At 40.4% G+C, this 20,418-nt stretch overlaps 1 protein-coding gene across 4 annotated transcripts in view; it reads left to right on the forward strand.

Moving 5' to 3' along the window:
• astn1 (astrotactin 1) overlaps positions 1 to 20,418 on the forward strand; it is a 1,815,355-nt gene that overhangs the window by 644,903 nt on the left and 1,150,034 nt on the right. For all 4 annotated transcript variants that reach the window (XM_052011000.1, XM_052011002.1, XM_052011001.1 and 1 more), the window contains exon 4: positions 19,808 to 19,957. In XM_052011000.1, coding sequence (XP_051866960.1) covers positions 19,808 to 19,957 — 150 coding nt within the window. The remainder of the gene's footprint in view (positions 1 to 19,807; positions 19,958 to 20,418) is intronic.

Here is a 20,418-nt window from a genome sequence, read left to right on the forward strand (position 1 = left end):
ACTATAAGGGAACCGTTCAATAGTCTTATCACAGTGGGGTAGAAGCTGTCCTTAAGTCTGGTGGTACGTGCCTTCAGGCTTCTGTATCTTCTACCCGATGGAAGAGGAGAGAAGAGAGAATGTCCCGGGTGGGTGGCATCTTTAATTATGCGGGCCTCTTCACCAAGACAACGAGAGGTAAAGACAGAGTACAAGGAAGGGAGTCTGGTGTCCGTGATGTGCTGGGCTGTGTCCACAACTCTCTGCAATTTCTTGCAGTCCAGGTTCACTGATCCAGAGAGATCTTGACATTGGGTGCTGTCTCTGTGACCATGTGTATTTCCCCTCGATGTTTGGATTTCCTTCCATATCCTCAGACACATTGGTAGAGAAGTTAATTGCCTGGTGTAAATTGTCTGGATGTAGTTGGGTGGTTGGAGAAATAGGGAGAAGTTGATGGGCTTGTGAGAGGGAATGGGGTACCTAAAAATAAGTGGGGGAATGGGTCTGATGGGATTGCTCTGAGAAGCAGCATAGACTCAGTGGGATGAATAGCCTCCTATTTTGTAAGAAAATATGAAAAAAAAACAATGCAATTTGAAAGTCCTCCACAAGCAAGCAAAGGTGGGAAAAATTGCTGGAATTTCAACCTGGAGTCACAGGTAGTTTTGCGGACAGGTCCTAAACCAGGTGATTGAGTCATACACTGCAGTAGTGGATTGCAGAAACCCAGATGTGGGTAGATTTGTTCATAACACACATTTAATGTTCTCTAATCTTTATGTTGATTGCAGCAGGTTTTGCCAGTGTTTCGCTGACATTACTAATATAAACAAACAAAATGTCTCCTCCATTAAGCGCAATTATGCATACAATTATGAGAGTCAAGCCCAAAAATTACACTTCCATTAAGGCCTGTAATCATAATTCAATTTCACTGATTTGATCGTTATAAAGGATTAGTTCTCATAATAAGTTCTATGTTATGTGAACAGTGGTACTGGATATTGGATAGCGGTATTAAAAGTGGTCCTTCTGTATTCCAGTTCTACATATCTCTGCAGTACACTCATTGCTGCTGTTTTTTTGATCAACCTTCTAATGAACGAAACAATCTTCTGATCCGCAGCCTCACTAGCAATGGACATAACAATTGCTTCAAGAATGAAGGACAATTATGCCTAATGATCTTGCGGGAGCACAGAGATTATCTTCAGCAGCTGAATGAAATACATTGGATGGGAACTGGAGATCTGACTCAAAAACCTTTGGACTAGCACAAGAGCTAATAACATGCGTATTTCTAAGTCAAAATCTGTACAAATCAGTTCAAAAGTAGACAATCTTGGCTGACTGACACTTCAAAGAAGTATTGATGGAGCACTCCACCCTAGATGCAATTTATTGGATAAGAATGAACATTTTTGATTAGGGTCCAGACCTCCATTTGTGAGTAACCTGATTTAAAATGACTGAAAGTTGCACTGAGCTATTTGCACAATTGAATATTGCCCTGAAGTCATGCATAATTATCGTCAGTATTTAAAGTCTCAGTGCATTGAAACACAGTGAAAATTGGGATTATGATACCAAAATAAAATAAATTAATATAATTTTACATTACTTCCAAGTTCAACTTTGATGGTTATGGTGATCTATTTAGGAAAATTCTTAGAAACTTGATAAAAAATCAGGAACATTTGTCATGATATTTTCCTCTGAAGTCTCAGTGGAGCATACATTTCCCCTGAAGGGAGATCTCATTTATTGAGGTTGCACATTAGAATGTGTTGGGAACCATGCTACATTTTCAATATCTCTATCATTTCCCAGACAGTTCAAAGAATAAAGATATTGCTTACTTTCCTCAGAAAAGGATGGAGCTAATGTAAGCTTTACAAAGCAAGTGTGAAAGATCATCACCTTTACAAAATCAAAGTATTTGGGTGAAGTTTATTGCAACCCATATTGTGGCATGAAAATATACCACCCTATTACTGGTGGGTGATACTTTCTTTAATGAAAATGAGATATTGCATTTCTCTTTTTGTTCTACTCACATAAAAACAAGTTTGCCTTTTGTTGGATAAACTTCCTTCTTGTTAACCAGAGCAAATTATTATACCTACGTTTTGAATATAATATTTTTTATTTGCCCACATTAAAATTGCAACATAACTTTTTCCACACAGAATGGTGGATATATGGAACAAGTTGCCAGAGGGAGCTGTAGAGACAGGTACAATTACAACATTTAAAAGATATTTAGACAGGTACATGGATCGGAAAGGTTTAGAGGGATGTGGGCCAAATGCAGGGAAGTGGGATTTGCTCAGGTAGGCAACTTAGTTGGCATGGATGAGTTGGGCCAAAGCGCCTGTTTCTGTGCTGTATAACAATTTTTCTTCAAATAGTTCTCATGGCAAATCATGGTTTGTGCAAACAAGATTTACTTGCTGTAATCTTTATTTGCCACCACGAAAGACATTGGATAAATAATGTTTAAACACATGCTTGGAACATGGTGATTCAAAATCAACATTCAGTTCCTTCCTTCAGCAGCATTATTATGCCTCTATTTTTAAGCTTTGGTTGAAGTGGGTTGGTACAATCCGTTACACAGCCTTAGTTCTTCCCTTATTGAATGAACTTCTTGCTCAGCTTCCCATTATCTCCCGTGGATAGAAGTAAATTGCCAGTGGAGTTTTCAGCAGCTTTACATCAAACTGGATTCAAAAGCTTTTTCTCTCTGCCTGTTTAAGAAAGGAAGAGGCTTTTGTTTAGCTTATTTCCGTGTGTGAAAGTAATAGTTTGGACTGAAAAATCAGCCATAACCAGACAAGTTAGTTACATGCCTTGGGATTTATTCTCTTCCACTTGAGCTGGCAGAGAAGAAATCCTGAAGCATTTGGCAAGTCTTGTGAATTTAAATCCCATGTACCATGAGCAGCTTGGTAGTTCAATTTTATTTTTGCAAACAATGTTGAATGGAAGGAGGAAACATCAGTGTCCTGAGTATCATTTGCAGCTCAGTGTAGCTGAGTGACATGGAAGGAATAGCTGTGCAAGCGTAAAGGGTGTGAGGATGGGGAATTCATTGACAGGGAAAGGCTATAATCTATTAAGACAAACACAAATGAAAGTGGGCTCACACAAGGAAAGAAGTAAAAAGATGAAGACAGGGAAAGGGGTTGACCAAAGGAAAAAAAATCAATGGAAATAAATAATTTTTATAATTTTGTTAGCTTTGTATTTTCTGTGATAGTTTAACTTGGTCTGCTGTTATTTTTGGTGCATTCCATGTGCTCTGTGGCAATCCTTGAAGGCACATGCATTTATTAATGATCACGACATCAATAATATGGATTTATTGTGAAATGCATGTACCGTTAGTCTTTATCCATTTGTGAGATGTAGATATGCTGACAAGGCCAGCGTTTAATGGCCATCACTAATTGCCCTTGGTGAATTGTGATGAGTGCCCTTCTTGAGCTGTTACAGTTTATGTGGTAAAGGTTCTCCCTCAGTAATAAAAGGTAGGGAATTCTGGTATCTTGACCTAGTAATGATGATGGAATAGTGATCTATTCACAGGTCATGATGGCATGTGATAAAGTTCACCTGCAGGCCGTAGCACTCATGTGCCCTTCCATGTGATAGAGGTCACAGATCTATGATGTGCTGTTGAGAAACCCTTGATGGGTTGTTCAAGGGTAATTTTGTGTGTGTGTGTGTGTGTGTGTGTAGAGGTAATGAACAGTTTAAGAAGGTGATGAGTTGTTACTGAAGCAGTCTGTTTTGTTCTGGATTGAAGTTGAACTTCTTGAGTGTTGGAGCATTCTTCCAGGCAAGTCAAAATTATTTCATTGCATCCTTGGGCCTTGTAGATGTTGAAAAGGATTTATGGATTAAGGAGGTGAGTCACCCACCAGAGGATTTCCAGGCTCTGATCTATGCTTCCAGTTGTAACCATTATGTGGTAAATCTAATTAGGTTCCTGTCAATGGTAATCCCTAGGATGTTTAAAGTGGGGTACTGAGCAATGGTAGTACTATTGAATATAAAGAGAAAGTTACGAGATTCTTGCTTGCATAAGAATGTTATAGCCTCAGAGTAGTGCGATGTAAATTTTGGAGACATAAGAGACTGGAGATGCTGGAATATGTTGTAACAAACTTAGCGGTTGAATAGCATCTGTGGGGAGAAAGGAATTGTCGATGTTTCAGGTCATAATCCTGATGCAGGGTTTTGACCTGAATCGTCAACAGATCGTTTCATCCCACAGATGCTGCTCGACCTGCTGGGTTCCTCCAGCAGATTGTTCATAGATGTGAATATCACTTCCCTTATCAGGCCACGTTTGAACATTGTCCAGTTCGTAGGGCATTTCTGTTCAGGCTGCTCCTGAAGAATGGTGATTGAATCTGAACATTGAGCAATCATCAGCAAAGATTCCCAGTTCTAGCATTTTTTGGAATGAAACTCTTCAGAAAGGATGTTTCCTTTTGTTGGGAAACCTAGAACAAGTGGGTATTTTCAGAATAAGAGTTTGCCAATTTAAGATCAGGACGAGGAGGGATTTTTCATTCTTAGGGAGTTGTGTATATTTAGAATCCTCTACTCTAGAGAGCTATGGAGGAATATATTCAAGATCAGGACAGACAGATTTATTACCTTCTGGGAAGTCAATGGTTATGGGGAAAAGGCTGGAATGTGGAGCTGAAACCAGGATGATATCAGTCAAGATCTTATTGAATGGGTGAACTACTCCTGATCCTATTTCTTATATTCTGAGGTTCTGATCAGGTAGCTGAAGATGTTTGGGCCAAAGACATGAAATATTCCTGCCATTCTGACCTGAGGCTGAGCTGATTGGTTTCCAACGGCCACATCTGTTTTCCTTTGTGCCGGATGTGCCTCCAGGTAGTGGAGAGTTTTCCCTTCAGATTGTGAATGATCGTGCTTGTGAGCTGGATTTTACCACTGATTGTTATGGGGCAGTTTATGGAGCTTCTTGTTAATTGTTTAACTTTCCATCACCATTTACAACTGGACTTAGTTGAATTATAGGCTCTTGATTTACCAGTTGACTGTGAGCTGGCTTAGCTCTGTTCAGAGCAAGCTACTCTGCCATTTACTATGTAGTCCTGTAGTGGATCTTCACAAAGTTATTACATTGTTATTAGGTTCATCTGATGCTGCTATCGGCATGCTTTTCAATACCTCTCATTGAATAAGTGTCATTCAATAGTTCGATTGTTACAGTAGGATGAGGAATATGGCATGCCTTGGAATGGTTGTGCTGCTGCTGATGCCTCGATGACAGCAAGGGTTGTGGACACAGTTCAGGCCATCACGAAAACCAGTCTCCCTCCATAGACTTGTCTACACTTCTCACCGTCTCGAAAAATCAGCCAGCATAATCAAAGACCCCACCCAACCCAGGCATTCTCTCTTCTCCCCCCTTCCATCAGGTAGAGGTACAAAAGCTTGAAAACACACACCACCAGGTTCAGGAACAGCTTCTATCTCGCTGTCATCAGGCTCTTGAATGGACCTCTTGTACATTAAAGATGAACTCTTGACCTCACAATCTAACTAGTCATGGCTCTTGCACCTTATTGTCTACGTGCACTGCACTTTCTCTGTAACCATAATTGTAACACTATATCCTACATTCTGTTATTGCTTTTCCCTGGTACTACCTCAGTGTGCTTATGTTTATAAAATGATCTGTATAGATGGCTTGCAGAACTAAGTTTTTCACTGTATTTTGGTACGTGACAATAATAAACTAGTTCCAATTCCAGTGTTCCTCATGGATATCCAGTGTTGAGCTTGTGTGTCAGTTTTCATTCTATCCCACTTAACACGATGGAGGATACCCTCAGTGTGAACCTGAGACTTTGTCAATGCAAGGACTTGCCCTTCCAATGCCATCACGATAGATGCAACAGCAGGAGGGTGGAATGGTGAAGAGTTTAAGCAGGCTCTTCCATCACCATGAGACATGCAGTTGTGTTCTTTGGGACTCACCCAATTCAGTCAGTGGTGATGCTACCCTTCGTGAGGGACAGTGGTTCCTGGGTGCTTGCTCCCCTTCCTGATTCTTACCTGTAATGATTTATTTTTACTCATTTAGGAATTTTAGGTATTTCTGGCAGAACAGCATTTATATACTTTCTTCTTAGCCCTTATAAAGTTGGTGATGAGCCACTTTATTGAAGTGCTGCCGTCCTTCTGGTAAAAGCACTTCACAGATGTTGGGCAGTGAGGTCTCAGATTTAGACCCAGCAACAAACGAGGAACAGTGATAAACTTACAAATAAAGACTGTGTATGACTTGGAGGAGACCTTGTGGTTACTCTTCTACATGCTCTCATTATTCTAAGTGGCAGAGATAGTGAAGTTAAGAGATGCTGTTGAAATATCGTTGGTGAGTGACTTCATCAGATTTTGTAGATGGTATAAGCAGATTTGCCCGTAATGAAGATTGATGATTAAATCAACCTCTGGTGCTGTCTGCATGGAGTTTGCACACTTTCCCTGTGACCGTGTGGATTTCCCCCATGAACTGTGGTTTTATTTCATATCTTAAAGATGTGCAGGTTAGTAGGGTAACTGGCCACTGTACATTGCCCAAATTGTGTGGGTGAGTGTAGAATGTGTGGGTGGGAGGGGAGCAGATGGGAATGAGGAGAGAATAAAACTGGGATTAGTATAAGTAGGTGCAGAAGGTCAGCACAAGCTCACTGTGCTGAAGGGTCTATTTCCATGGTGTAATACTCCATGACTCTGTAACGATAATGATCAATGGATAGATATAGTTATTTTGATTATATGAAAGAAGATGATGAGGGCAGTAGACTACCGTGCAAAAGTACCGGGCTGAAGAACAGGCAAGGGCAGGGAATTGGCCAGAAGGATAACTGGGTTGGACTATGGAGAAGACCAGGAAGACAGAGTAAAATGATACTGGGATAATGTGTGTGGAGTAGGGAAGAGAATGACACTTTGGGAGCTGGTGGTGCGAGGAGATGTTCTTGGAGGAGATGGGGTGGTCAGGGAAGGTCCAAGGAGGCAATGAAAGACAGCAGCAGAGAGCTGAGCCCACTTGCAAGGGTTGGGGAAGATTAAGGTTGGTTTGGGTTGGGTGATTAATTCGGAGGTGAAATAAGAAAGATAGATTTTCCACAGGTATTCCCTGATGTTGGCAAAAGTAGGAACAGATCCTTTAACTAATGCAGGAGCAGGGCTCAACCCTCTGGATAAGAACTGTTCCTGCAGTTGAGGCCTGCATTGTTTGTCAGTATTGCATGCATGCTAATCTCAAGCATGTAATGTACTTCAACTATTCCATTGTTCACTTGGAGGACCAACATAGACTTTATTGAAGCATGCTTTCTACAAACAAATTCCAAACAACAAGTTACTCTGGATATATTTGTACTGCCCATAACAATAAAATTTCTGGACCTGTGGCTTTGGTTTTAGTAAAAGTGACAGAAGAAAATATTCATAAAGCATGTTGAACAATTTGATTGGATCAACAAGTAGCTGATATTCATTACAAAAATAGGAAGGACAGCACAGTGGCACAGTTCAGAGAACAGGTGCCTCACAGCACCAGAGATGCAGATTCAATCCTGACGTCAACTATCTGTTTGGGGTTTACACATTTTCCCTTCTTCCAGGTGCTTCAGTTTCCTCCAACATCCCAAAGACTTGTGGATTGGGAGGCTAATTGGTCTCTGTAAATTATTCCCAGTGTGTAGGTGAGGGTAGAATCTGAGGGAAGTTAATAAGAATGTAGAATAAAAAAAAACTGGTATTAATGTAGGATTAACATTAATGGTTGGTTGATGGTCGGTGTGGACTTGGTGAGCTGAAGGATCAGTTTCTGTGCTGGATCTCTCTGTGGCATTATCCACGACTAAAAGTCTAGCAAAAGAAGTAAGATTAATGTGTTTAGGAAGTATGTTTATCAGGAAAGATATTTAATGTAAATAGGAATGCCCAGTTTTTAATTCTGTTGCAATGAACTGAATATGCCTTATCACTTCAGAATATGCTAGAAATGAATCATAGTGGTATAAAGTCAAGAGAGAACAGTCCTTGTAATTCACAACATTAATTCCAGTTACATGAAGGATGGGGACATCAGATCAAACAAGGCAACTTCAATAACTCCACACTCCCTCTTTCAACTGATGGATCTATTCCTTTACCTCAGCTTCCTCATGAAGTTTCCGTGATCTCAGAAGCTTCAGTTGATTTGATTCACTCCAGCTGATGTAAAGAAATGGCCGAGAACACTGGATATAGCAAAGGGAGACAACGCTGTGGCTGTGGTACTGACAACTGGTGTTCCAGGACTAGCCATGGCTCTGACCAAGCTGTCTCTGTATAGTTACAACACTGGCAGCCACCTGACAATGTGGAAAATTGTTTGGGTACATCTTGTCCACAGAAGTAGGGCAGTTTTAATCAAGCAAACTGCCACCTTCACAGTTTACTTTTAATTTTCAGCAAATAAATAGAAAATGTTGTCAACAATGCTGTTACACAGCACTTAACTCAGTAATAATCTCACTAACAGCAAAAAAAATCCCAAACTGCTGGAGGAACTCAGCAGATCAGACAGCATCTGAAGAGGGAAATGGACAGTCAACATTTCAGTTTGAGACCCTTCATCTGGACTGAAAGAGTGGAGGGGAGATGGCCAGTATAAAGAGATGAGGGGGAGGGTTGGGGTAGGAGCTGGCAAGTGATAGGTGGATCCAGGTGAGGAGGGGTGAATGGCAGATGGCTGGGTGGGGGAGGGAAGGGTGGAAAAAGCAGCAGAGGCTGGGAGGTGATAGATGGAGGTACCAAAGGGCTGCACATGATGGAAACTGCTAGGAAAGGAAGATGAAGCATGGAACTAAATAAGGGAGGTGGAGTGGGCAGATGGGAACAGTGGGAAGAGGGCAAAGAAACTGGGTGATAGGTGGCTGGGGGGGGGTGGGGCTGGACATGGTGGTATATGTAGGAGGACCTTGTAGATCATGGAGAGGCTTTGGGACATCAGGAGATGAGTCACTCCCCAAGAGACACCCAGCCTTTCACCTGCTCTTGCAGCCACATTATTTATGTAGCTAGTCCAGTTGAGTTTCTGACCAATGATGAGCTCTGGGATATTGATGATGGGAGACTCTAATGGTAGAGTACTGAATTTCTAGAGCATCTGGACAACAGGAACAATACGTCAGTTCATTGACAACAGCTCAGCATTCAATACAATCATCCCCTCCAAACTTAACATCACCACTCAGCCAGATGTCCTATCTCACTCCTGCATGCTAACTCATCACCACCAACAACAATGGTGTGATTTGTCCAACAACAGTGGTGTCATCAGCAAGTTTGTATATGGCATTGGAGCTGTGCTTAGCCTGTCATGTGTATATAGATAGTAGAGCAGGGGGCTAAGCATTCAGCCTTGAGGTGCACCTCTGTTGATGGTCAACGAGGAGGAGATGTTGTTGCCAATCCTCATTGATTGAGGTCTTCCAATGCCCAGGTTTTGAAGCTTGATGTTAAGCCTCTTCATGATCTACAAGGCAAAAGTTAGAAGTATCAAGGAATACTCTCCATTTGTCAAAATTATTGTACCTCTCACAATCCTGAAGAAGCTTGCCACCAGCAGGACAAAACAGACCACTTGATTTGCACTCTGTCCACCATTCTAAGCATTATTCCCTCTGCCACCGATGCAATGTGCCTGCACCACCATGCGCTGCTGTTACTTGCCAAGGTTATTGAGACAGCAGCTCTCAAACATGTGACTTCTGCCAACAAGAAGGGCAAGGACCACAGTTGCATGGGATCACCACCACCTCCAGGTTCCCCACCGAGTCATGCACTTTCCCACTTGGAAGTATATTGCCATTCCTTCTTCACCACTGGGTCTAAATCCAGGAACTCCTTACCCAACAGCACCATGGGATGCCTTTACCAGAAGAGCTGCAAAAAGTCAATAGGATAGTTCACCGCCACCTTCTCCAGGGTAATATTAGGGATGGGCAATAAATACTGATTTTACCAGTGCTGCTCACATCCCATACATGAATGCAATAAGAAAAATTGAATGCATGTGACATTTTTCAGACAGCTAATATAATAGCAGTTATTGTGATAAATTTCTCAAGCAGTTCTTTATTTTTAACTGATTATATTAATAATAGAAAAAGAGATTTAGAGGCAGACCTTACTACAAAGTCTTGCAGCTGAGAATATTGATTCTGCTAATGTCTGTAAACTTTAGATAACAAAGGTTTTTGCTGGTTTCTGGTGAACTAATACTTGGTGCCATTCATTGTATCAGTAATTTTCCTCACAATTGCAATATGTTGGTTTGAATTCCTAGAGACTGAATGCAGTATTATTTACTGAAATAAAAGACATGTAGAGCACAACACTGCTGATACAGTTAAATGTAAAATGGAAAAGAAAACAGAAAATGCTTGAAGCTCATAACAGGTCAATCAGCAATTGTCAAGGTGAAAAGATGGCTCACCCTTTGTATATTCTCCCCCAGAAATAATGGAAGACTTGATTTTTAATAGAGACACAAGAGACTGCAGATGCTGGAATCTGGAGCAACAAACAATCTTTTGGAGGAACTTGGCAGGTCGAGCAGCATCTGTGGGAGGAAAGGAATTGTCAGTGTTTAGGGTCGAAAACCTGCGTCAGGACTGTTGCGAGTCTTGGTAAGAATGTGGTTGAAGTGCTGGAGAGTAGTGAAAACACACAGGGGCAGCAGTGAGTGAGGATCTCACAGAACTCCCATAGGTGAGAAGAGGAAAATTTCTTCAAAGTCGGCATACCTTGAAGAGGTTTTGCAGTGGTATAGTACAATGGAGACACGAGACTGCAGATGCTGGAATCTGGAGCAACAAACAATCAGTGTCTTGATGCAGGGTTTTGACCTGAAACGTCGACAATTCCTTGCCCCCATGGATGCTGCTTGACCCAATGAGTTCCTCCAGCAGACTGTTTGTTGCTTTTGATTTTTAATACCTTTTCTGAGGAGAAAAGAGTGCACAAATGAAAAGTCGACCTTCTAAGTATTTTTGCAGATATGGGTTTACTTAGGCTGTTTTGTTTTGACACTTTCTGGTTTTGGATCTGATTTGCACTCAGCCTTGGCTTGAGTGATGGCTCTCCTGCTGGCATCAAATTGTTGTGAGTCTATTTACTATAGAGACCCAAGGAAGTGATCCAAAGGGAACCTTTCAGTGCATTCGTAGTGAGTGCTGCACTATCGCAGGTCCACTTGTTGGGTGAGATGCTGGATCTGGTGGCAATAAAACATCCCATGACGATATCTGAAGATGACTGGGAGGTCATTTGTATTTTTCATGTCTTAGTGTCACCACCTTCTCTATCCCTCCTTGCAACATCATCTCTTCCATTTTTGTCTTCCACCCTACCACAGGCCTTCCCTTTTTCCCACTCTTCCCCTTCCTCTTTCCCCATCTCTGCTTTTGTTGCATCTCTAACTTTTTCTCGGTTCTGTTGAAAGGTCATTGACTTGAACTGTGAACAGCTTTTCCTCTCTTGTCTTGTGCTGACTGCTCTGCTGAGTATTTCCAATCCCTTTTGCTTTTACTTCAGATTTCTAATTTTCACAGTTTATCTTATTTACGTGAAGCTATTGGTCTAAAGTTATTCCTTAGCTAACCTCATCTTGCCTTTGTCCCATTGCTATTTGTGGGCTTTTGTTGTGCTTAAAATGTACCTCACTACATTAAATTTCAATGGTGTTTCATTGGCTATGATAAATCATGGGACATTCTCTGTAGTGGGATGGCGCAGTGGTGCAGCTAGTAGAGCTGTTGCCTCACAGCTCAATGATCCAGGTTCTGTCCTGACCTCAGGTGCTGTTTGTGTGGAGTTTGGGCATGTGGCCACTTGGCTTTCCTTTGGGTGCTCCGGTTTCCTCCCGTTTCACAAGAATGTGCACCTAGTTAGTTTAGTTGGCTGCTGTAAATTGCTCCCAGTGTGCAAGTAGATGGCAGAATCTGGGTGGAGTTGATGGGAATGTGGGGAGAGTAAAAAATAGCACTAGTGTAAAAGGGTGCTTGATGGTTGGCATGAATTTGGTGGACTGAAGGGCCTGTATGACAATGAGAAGAGCTCTGTCAATGCAAGTTTTCCTTTATCCCTTCTTGTTAGTTTTCTTTGTACTTAGAACTATTGGGCAACAACTGCTACATCTGGGAATGCTGGGCCGGCTTTGCCGGTTTCCCAGTTCTCATGTGTGTGTATATATATGTGTATAGTATATAATATACATACACACACATATGGTCTGTCGCAGTGTCTGAGGCAGAATGCCACATCAATTGCCTAAACATAATCTGGGCATATATTTAAAATCAGAACAATATAGTACTGCATGGCATCAGTACCACCTTTCAGAGGAATTTTTAAATACCATTTGCCTGTTCAGGTGGACGTAAAACATGCTCAGGCAATGTTCGAACAGATGAGCTCTTCTGGTGTTATGGATATTTATTTCTCAACCAAAGCAGCTGAATTGTTTTCTTAATTCGCAGTGTTGAAACTTGCACATGCAAGCATCTGCTCTATATGCCTCAATCATGGGAGTGACAGTACTGTAATGCCTCAATAAATGGATGTTTGATTTATGAATTTTTGCTCCAATGCCAATGACTCCATGGTACGCGATTTCAGTTTATGAGGCTATTTTTCGCTCTAATAAGTGCTCCACCCCTAACCATTGGAAAATTCTGTACCTGTACGCCCATAATGCATTTTGTTCAGCCTTTTTGATTTATGAAATTTTGCTGAAGAAACATCTGCCAGGAATGCATCCCTTTCATAAATTGAGTAATGACTGTAGTTCAGGGAAAATTCATCGACCATTGTATGCTTCAGGACTTCGCGAGGCTGTTGGTTGAATTTTATCAGTGCAAATGTTTTCTCTATTTGCTGATCATCTGAATCATTAATTGATAATAGTTGCTGCCCATTGAGATCGATAGTTTTAATACAACACTTTGAGGATGTAGTAAACTTCTGTTCCTTAAGTAGGATAGAATCAACTACAATGAAGATAGCTCATGGGAAGATTTAAGTCAAATGATTCTGTTTTGATGCTAATTCGAACCTTGGTCTCTCAGTTTCCTATACAAGCAAACAGCAACAATGATATTTGCAAGGATAATTCTTAACCTTTTGTCGTTACAGATACGTCAGAGTGCATCTTCATCTCTCATGGTTGATAAGTAGTCTCACAGCATCTCAGCACATTCTAATTGTGAACAAAATCCCTGACAATGACACTAGGAACCACTATCTTTATTTCCTAAGGGCCATTAATCACAGATTGCAACAACTAAAATTCAGCTATTACCTTAAAAAAAAATCCAGCTGTCAATTAGTTATCCATTTTGGAGACAGATTTGGGAGTCAAAATGAAACTCATGCACAATTCAGTGCTGATTAACAACTAGATCAGAACTGATTGCTAACAAAAATAAAAGCAATACATAGTATAATGCTTAACTCAAACCTGACCCCCTTCCAAATTCACTTTGAGAGGCCCACACTATTTAAGGTTCTGTCATTGTTTGCTTCCAGCTGAAGTGTGTGAGTAGCACTTGGGTGCCCCATTGTTGCACTGGGGTTTTGGGTGAGTATCTGTCAGAGGTTGGTTCTGTGAGGACCTGTGAATGGGCAGAGTGAGTTGAGAGGGGTGGGGGCACTCTTGGGTGGTGGGATGTACTAGCGTGTGTCAGCATCAATTTCTCTTCCTCAGAACCTCAGCGAGACTCTTCTGACCTCACAAATATTCTTTACAAAAAATTCTGGAAGTCATTTTGAATGACCTCCATCTAAGGCAAATGCCTAGCAGGCACAGAACATTGATCAGCACATCTACATGACTTCCCACCTGTTTTAGGTGAGAATACTGCATACCCATCACAAGTCTGTTTATCGAACAGATAAACAGATAGATCCTAGCCCTCTTGCGTGAAGATTGCTTTTTTAGTTATGTTTTCTCACCAAACTAAACATTTTTGTTTGTTTTGGTTTGAAAACCTTATTGCATTTATTTTCATTTGCTCTTAAGGATTCCTTTGATTTATCTGTGAGTAACTAAATGGAACCTGAGGGATTAGATGCATTGATCAGTTGGTTACTTTTTGTCTGATTGAATTTACCTTGCACTGATAGACTGTTAAATGAGTCACTCTTAATTTGCTGTTTTGTTCTTTGCACTTTGAGGTCTGAAGATGACCCTAACATTCCCTTCAGTAATGAACACTGGAAGGGATTAGAATAAATAGAGATTTGTTTTTTGCATTAACTCATAGACTTGTAGAGTTACACAGCATGTAAATAGGCACTTCAGCCCATCTACTCTATGTCGACAAAGATGCCTACCTAAACTATTCCCATTTGCTTGCGTTTGGCTCATATCCTCAAAGTCTTTTTTAATCCATGTACATGTCCAAATGTTTTTTAACTGTTGTAATTGTACCTGCCCCTACATCCCATTGTTAATCTATTCAAGCACACAGTACCTGCAATGAAAACAAAAAATGCTGGAATCTCTCAGTAGGTCAGGCAGCATCTATGGAAAGAGAAGCAAAATCAACGTTTCAAACAGAAGATGCTGGGAATATCTTTTATCACAATGCGTCAGTGATGAGTAATGTTCAACAGCCTAAAACTTTAACTCCATTTCTCTCTCCATGATGCTGACTTTGCTGCTGTATTTTTGGAACATTTGCTTTTATTTCAGATTTCCAGCATCTGCAGTGTTTTACTTTTAATTGCATTCTATACCTGCATGATAACTTCCGGTGTTACTTGAACAAGGTACAATAAATGTTTCAGAATACCAACATCTAGTAGTCTCACACTATTTAAATAATATTCTTCTTTTCCATTCTTCCTCACAAAATGGATAACCTCATACCTCCCTTCATTATTACTCACTATTTGCACACTCACTTAACCTTTGCAGACTTCTTTGTCTCCTCCTCATGCCTTTATTTTCACCCATCTTTGTGTTGTGAAAGTAAGAGGCATAATCTCAGGAGAAAGCCAGTTGGACCTGAGATGAGGTTGTAAATCTTTGGAATTCTCTACCTTAGAGGGCTGTGGATGCTCAATTATTGAGTATATTTAAGACTGAGATTGATTGACCCAAGGAAATCCTCAAGAGAATCAAGGCATATTGGGATTATGGAATAATGGACTGGAAATAGAGGATCAGCCACGATCATTGAATATCGTGTCCAATTCTTCCCCTCTTTCTTTTGTTCTTATGATTTTGAATTTGTGTTGTCACTTAGTTCTGATCTCTGAAAGAGAAACCCTGATGATAATGTAGTTTTAAAAATCAATTGGAGAAGAGCTTGGATTTTGAATTGTAATGGTAAAGTGAGTGGAATAAAGTTACGCATAAAAGAAATGTCTATTTCCAAGTGACCGGACATTATTCCTAATTTGTTCTCTTGGGAAGAAATTCCTTTCGCACAGTAGCAATTATTTTACCAACTCCTATAAAACTCAGTTCGTTGTAGCTGGAGTATGAAGACTATTGATGGCTGATTTCAATTTACAATTGGTAATGGTGGGATCCAACCTCATTTCCACTTGGTTGACTTCCTTGCTGTGCAAGTGTACCATTAATTTGCTAGTTGTACCTGCTGTAGTAAGTGGTCCTCTTATTGTAAAAATAAAGTGGCTTCATTCTAGACGAATGAGATTTTGGGTGATGAAATATAATTATTATTTAACTGTGTGAGGGCTGCTACGCACTAATAACTCCGTACTATAATTTCTAATATGTTGCTATTACCTCTTGACTCGGAGAACAATGTAACCATTCGTAGAGTGACTTCATTTTATGCTAATTCTGTAAATGATAAAGCACGATGTCTGTGGTGGCTCTTTGTACAACAAACCAATAAATCTGGTACCCATACTCTTTCCTCATAGCCTTTTAAATCTTTTACTTTCAAATATTTATCCTTTTCCTTTTGTGGCTTGAGATCATATTTTGGGGAGGAATGGCAGATTCTGTGTGCTGGGAGACAGGTTAGCGTCAGGGCATGCAGCCAGTGAGTGTTGGGGTGTGGGGGTGGGAGTGCAAGAGCACATTTCCTTCTCATTGCCCATAAGCAATCCTGGACCAGCACTTGAAAAGCTGGAAATCTGAAATAATAAGAAAATAAAAAAAATGCTGGAGGTAATCAGTAGTCCAGGAGGAGAAAGAAAACGTTAATATTTCAGATGATGTAAGGCTATTGAATATTCCTTGCATCTTCCATTTACAATTCTGTAAAGAAACTTATTTGTGGGATCCAGTAGGCAGCTCTCTTCAGATATCAGGTTCCTGAGAATTGGCTCAACCATTGTAAAATTTAAAATTTAAAGTATGAAATACTTGAACTCATTGCAATATTGAAATGACCAACATTCTTGTTGAGGGCTTCTTTGCCCTCCCTGTCTTTGTGGGAACTGGGAATGTGTTATCTTAACAATGATTGGATTTGAGCTCACCTTAAACAAATCCATCCATTTTGAGATCATTTCTGGTACAATTGCTTTTTTTGGTGGGGATACCCAATCAATGAAGATGGTGATAGTATGAAATCACAGTTGGCCATGTGGTAATGTAATCCATGCATGAGTGTTTTTTGAATTATTGTCAATTATCACCTATAATAATTATTAAATATTATTAAATACTGATAATCTCAGGTGATGCGTGTCATTTATAGACTGTGTAGTATGTTGATGGTTATGTTTACAAATTTTCTTAATGGGTTGTTGTTTTATGATTCTGATCAAACGTCAGTGACAAGTGAACTTTCACCAAACTGCACACATTTCCTTTCTTTTACATATTCATTAAAGGGATGTGGGCTTCACAGGCTGAGCCAGCATCTAATTACCCAGCCCTTGTTTCTCCTGAGAAGGTAGTGGTAAGTTGCTTTTGTGAATTGCGGCAGTCCTTTAGGTGTGAGTATATCCATAATGCTGTTAGGGAGGGAGTTCCAGGCTTTTGACCCAACGATGGTAAAAGAACAGCAATCTATTTCCAAATCAGAATCAGGTTTATTATCACTGTCTTATACGATGTGAAATTAGTTGTTTTGCAACAGCAGTACAGTGCAAAGGCATTGTGATTCTGATTCTGCTCTTTTAGATGCTTCTTTTACCCAAAGTGTGCTTGCCTCCTCATTTAATGTGTGATAAGGAATCAATGGTTTTGGGGAACTGGCACAGAAGAGAAGTTGAGGCCAGTGTAAATCAACCTGATCACCTTGAATTGTGGGGCAGGCTTGAGGGCCTACTCCTGCTCCTATTTTCTTGTATTCATTCATCCCATAATTTTGCATTTGTTTAAATGGAGGATTGCTATTTTGTTCTGTGTGACATTTTAACACCATGAGGTGGACTTACGTAATCCTTTTTGTACCCTTTTGCTGAAGTGTCTTCTATTCCAGAAATGAAATAAAAGGAAAGAATCATCATCAGCATTTTGGTCACCTCTTGCTTGCTGCTAGTTAAATGAAGAGAGAACTGATTTGGAACAATGTTGCTGAAAGTGTGAGCAGTACATTAGCCAGTCCTCTGCCTGAGAGAGTAGATCCTGGAGCATTTAGTGGTCTGACTACATTTAGACACCTTGTTGGAATGTAAAAAATTAAGAATGCAGGTTTATTTCATTGGAAGATTTTTGGAATGTGGTGAATATACTCTGCAGTTGAATATTACAGTGGGCATTATATCATTTAAAACACTGCTGAGTTAATTCCCAGTTATAACTCATGTAGAGAAAAACTTTCAGTTCTGCTAATTTGATTATGGTTCTATTTGTGTGCTAGAGTCGGGTGAATTGTAAAGCCTTGGCTCATTTGAATCTTTGGAATGTTTTCAAACATTTTGCATGCCAATGCTAGATTCTTTAGACTTCACTAAACATATCACTTGGGTTCAGGTTCCAGAGTATAACTGATACCATTTGAGTTTCAGTTTGTTAACCAAAATATAGTATTGGCTGGGATGAGTTTCAGTTAGCTACAGGTAGCGTAGCGGTTAGCGCGACACTATTACAGCGCCAGCGATCAGGTTTCGATTCCTGTCGCTGCCTGTAAGGAGTTTGTACGTTCTCCCGTGTCTGCGTGGGTTTCCCCTGGGTGCTCCGGTTTCCTCCCACATTGCAAAGACGTATGGGTAGGTTAATTTGGTTTTAAAATGGGCAGCACGGACTCATTGGGCTGGAAGGGCCTGTTACCATGCTGTAAATAAAATTTAAAACAAAAGGTAAAATGAAAACGTGATAGCACATAACAAATTGGGAAAGGAACAGTCCATACAGTCCCTCATAGCTTCAATAGCTTGAGTGTTACACGATCATTTTATGATGAAAGATTAAATCTAATCTAAACTGTTTCCTCTAATTTGGGAATCTGGAACCAGGGAGAATGTTCTCTGGACAAAATTAAATGTTAATTCTGTTTTTCTCTCCAAATGCTGCTTGACCTGCTGAGTGTTTCCAGGACTTTCTGTTTTTATTTTAGATTTGCAGCATCTGCAGTTTTGAGCGCTTCAACTACTGGCATTGGCATTACATTATAGATTCTTGTGTCCAAAGACCATGGAGTAGATTTCATGTCTTTTAATCTGCCTGACAATAAGATTATGAACCTCGTAGAGTAATTGCAGAGTAAAACAGGGATGACAAGTCTTTTTGTGATCAGGTCCTTTGATGCAGTGGGAAGAACAAGGTGAGATTGCAACAGATTTGGTTCAGGCACAATAAAGGCATGGCTGATCCCATCCAGAAAATCCCCATACCCTTTCAGCCTCTTAATTTCTTAAAATCTATCAATCTCAACCTTGAATAGATTCAATGAGTATTCACAGCCTTCCTTCCAAAGAATCTGTGCAAAGAAATGTCTCCTCATCTTGGTCTTAAATGGCTAACCATTAATCCTGAGACGATTGTCCCTGGTTTCAGATTCCTGAATGGAGGAAGCAGCTTCCCCGCATCCCTTCTGCTATTTTTTCCCAGAATCTTAAATACTTCAAATTGATCATCTAAATTCCAATGTATTGGCCCAATAGACTCTATTTTTCCTCGTAGGACAACTTTAGGACACTCAACCAATTGAATTTTGGTGGCACCAACTCCAACTATATATCCATTCATTGCAAAGAATACCGTATGTACCTGTGTGTTAACATTTTTGAGTCCCTTTTGCGAGCAAGCACAGTTAAACCTCTCTGTACCCTAATTTTCAGTCCAAGATATGCAAGTGTCATTCCCACGCTCTGGTTCTGGAACTCAACATTAGCATCAGCATAAAAGCAGAAAATGCTGGAAAACCTCAACAAGTCAGGCAGCATCTGTGGAGAGAAAAAGAGTCATTACTTTCATCAGAAACCAATCTTCTCACTTTTCAGTAACGATGAAAGCTCATTAATCTGAAATTTTAACTCTGTTCCTCTCTCTCCACTGATGCTGCCTGACCTGCTGAGTGTCTTCAGCACCCCCGTTCTTGTTTCAGACTTCCAGCATCTGCAGTTTTTAGCTTCTTGATAACTGTCATTGGCATTACATTATGGATTCTTGGGTGCAAATATTTCACATTGTATAATCTGCCTGAGAGATTGTAGGGTGACTGAAGAGTGAGGCATGGATGACAAACCTTTCTGTGATCAGATCCTTTGATGTGATGGGAAGAATATGTTCAGATTGTAGCAGGTTAACCTTATTCTTTTACCCCAACAGGAAGTGATACCACCAAGTTGTCGCTCATGAATAAGTACAAGGAGAACTTCCTAGCAACCAGCCCTGTGGACATCAGCCACCAGCAGACAGCTCTCCTCCCACGGAGTGCCTCTGGTGGACAACGGAAGCGTTTTACGAGTAAATCCAGAGGTCAGTCATTTAGTGTGCTCACGGATGTTGGCTTTGAAAGAAAAGCTTTTCTGTTTTCTCCAGAGTTTTCAACATAATGGAACTTCCCTCTAAAATAATGCAGGTGTGGAATAAAGAAAAACACCTAGCCATACAAGGCACTGTCACTCAGATTGTAATATAACATGCAACCTAATTATGCTTTATTTATTTGACTTACTGGTGAGGTAATGCTTAGCTTCTGCTATCCAAACTTTTCCAGTGAAACATTTCCAGTGCCCCACACAACTTCACTACCTTTGCCCTTATTACCCTAAACCTATTGGCTGATCATTCCAAACTGTTAGATTGCTGGGTAGGAGCTACATTTATATGATCTTCACATTTCTTAAAGCCTAGAAGGAGAGAATTCAGACCGTCAAATCTATGCTGGCTCTCAGAGCAGACCTATCATTGCCAGTCCCCCACTTATTTCTTTTGGG

Source organism: Pristis pectinata, chromosome 3, assembly GCF_009764475.1.
Source record: "Pristis pectinata isolate sPriPec2 chromosome 3, sPriPec2.1.pri, whole genome shotgun sequence".
Classification (NCBI taxonomy): Eukaryota; Metazoa; Chordata; class Chondrichthyes; order Rhinopristiformes; family Pristidae; genus Pristis; species Pristis pectinata.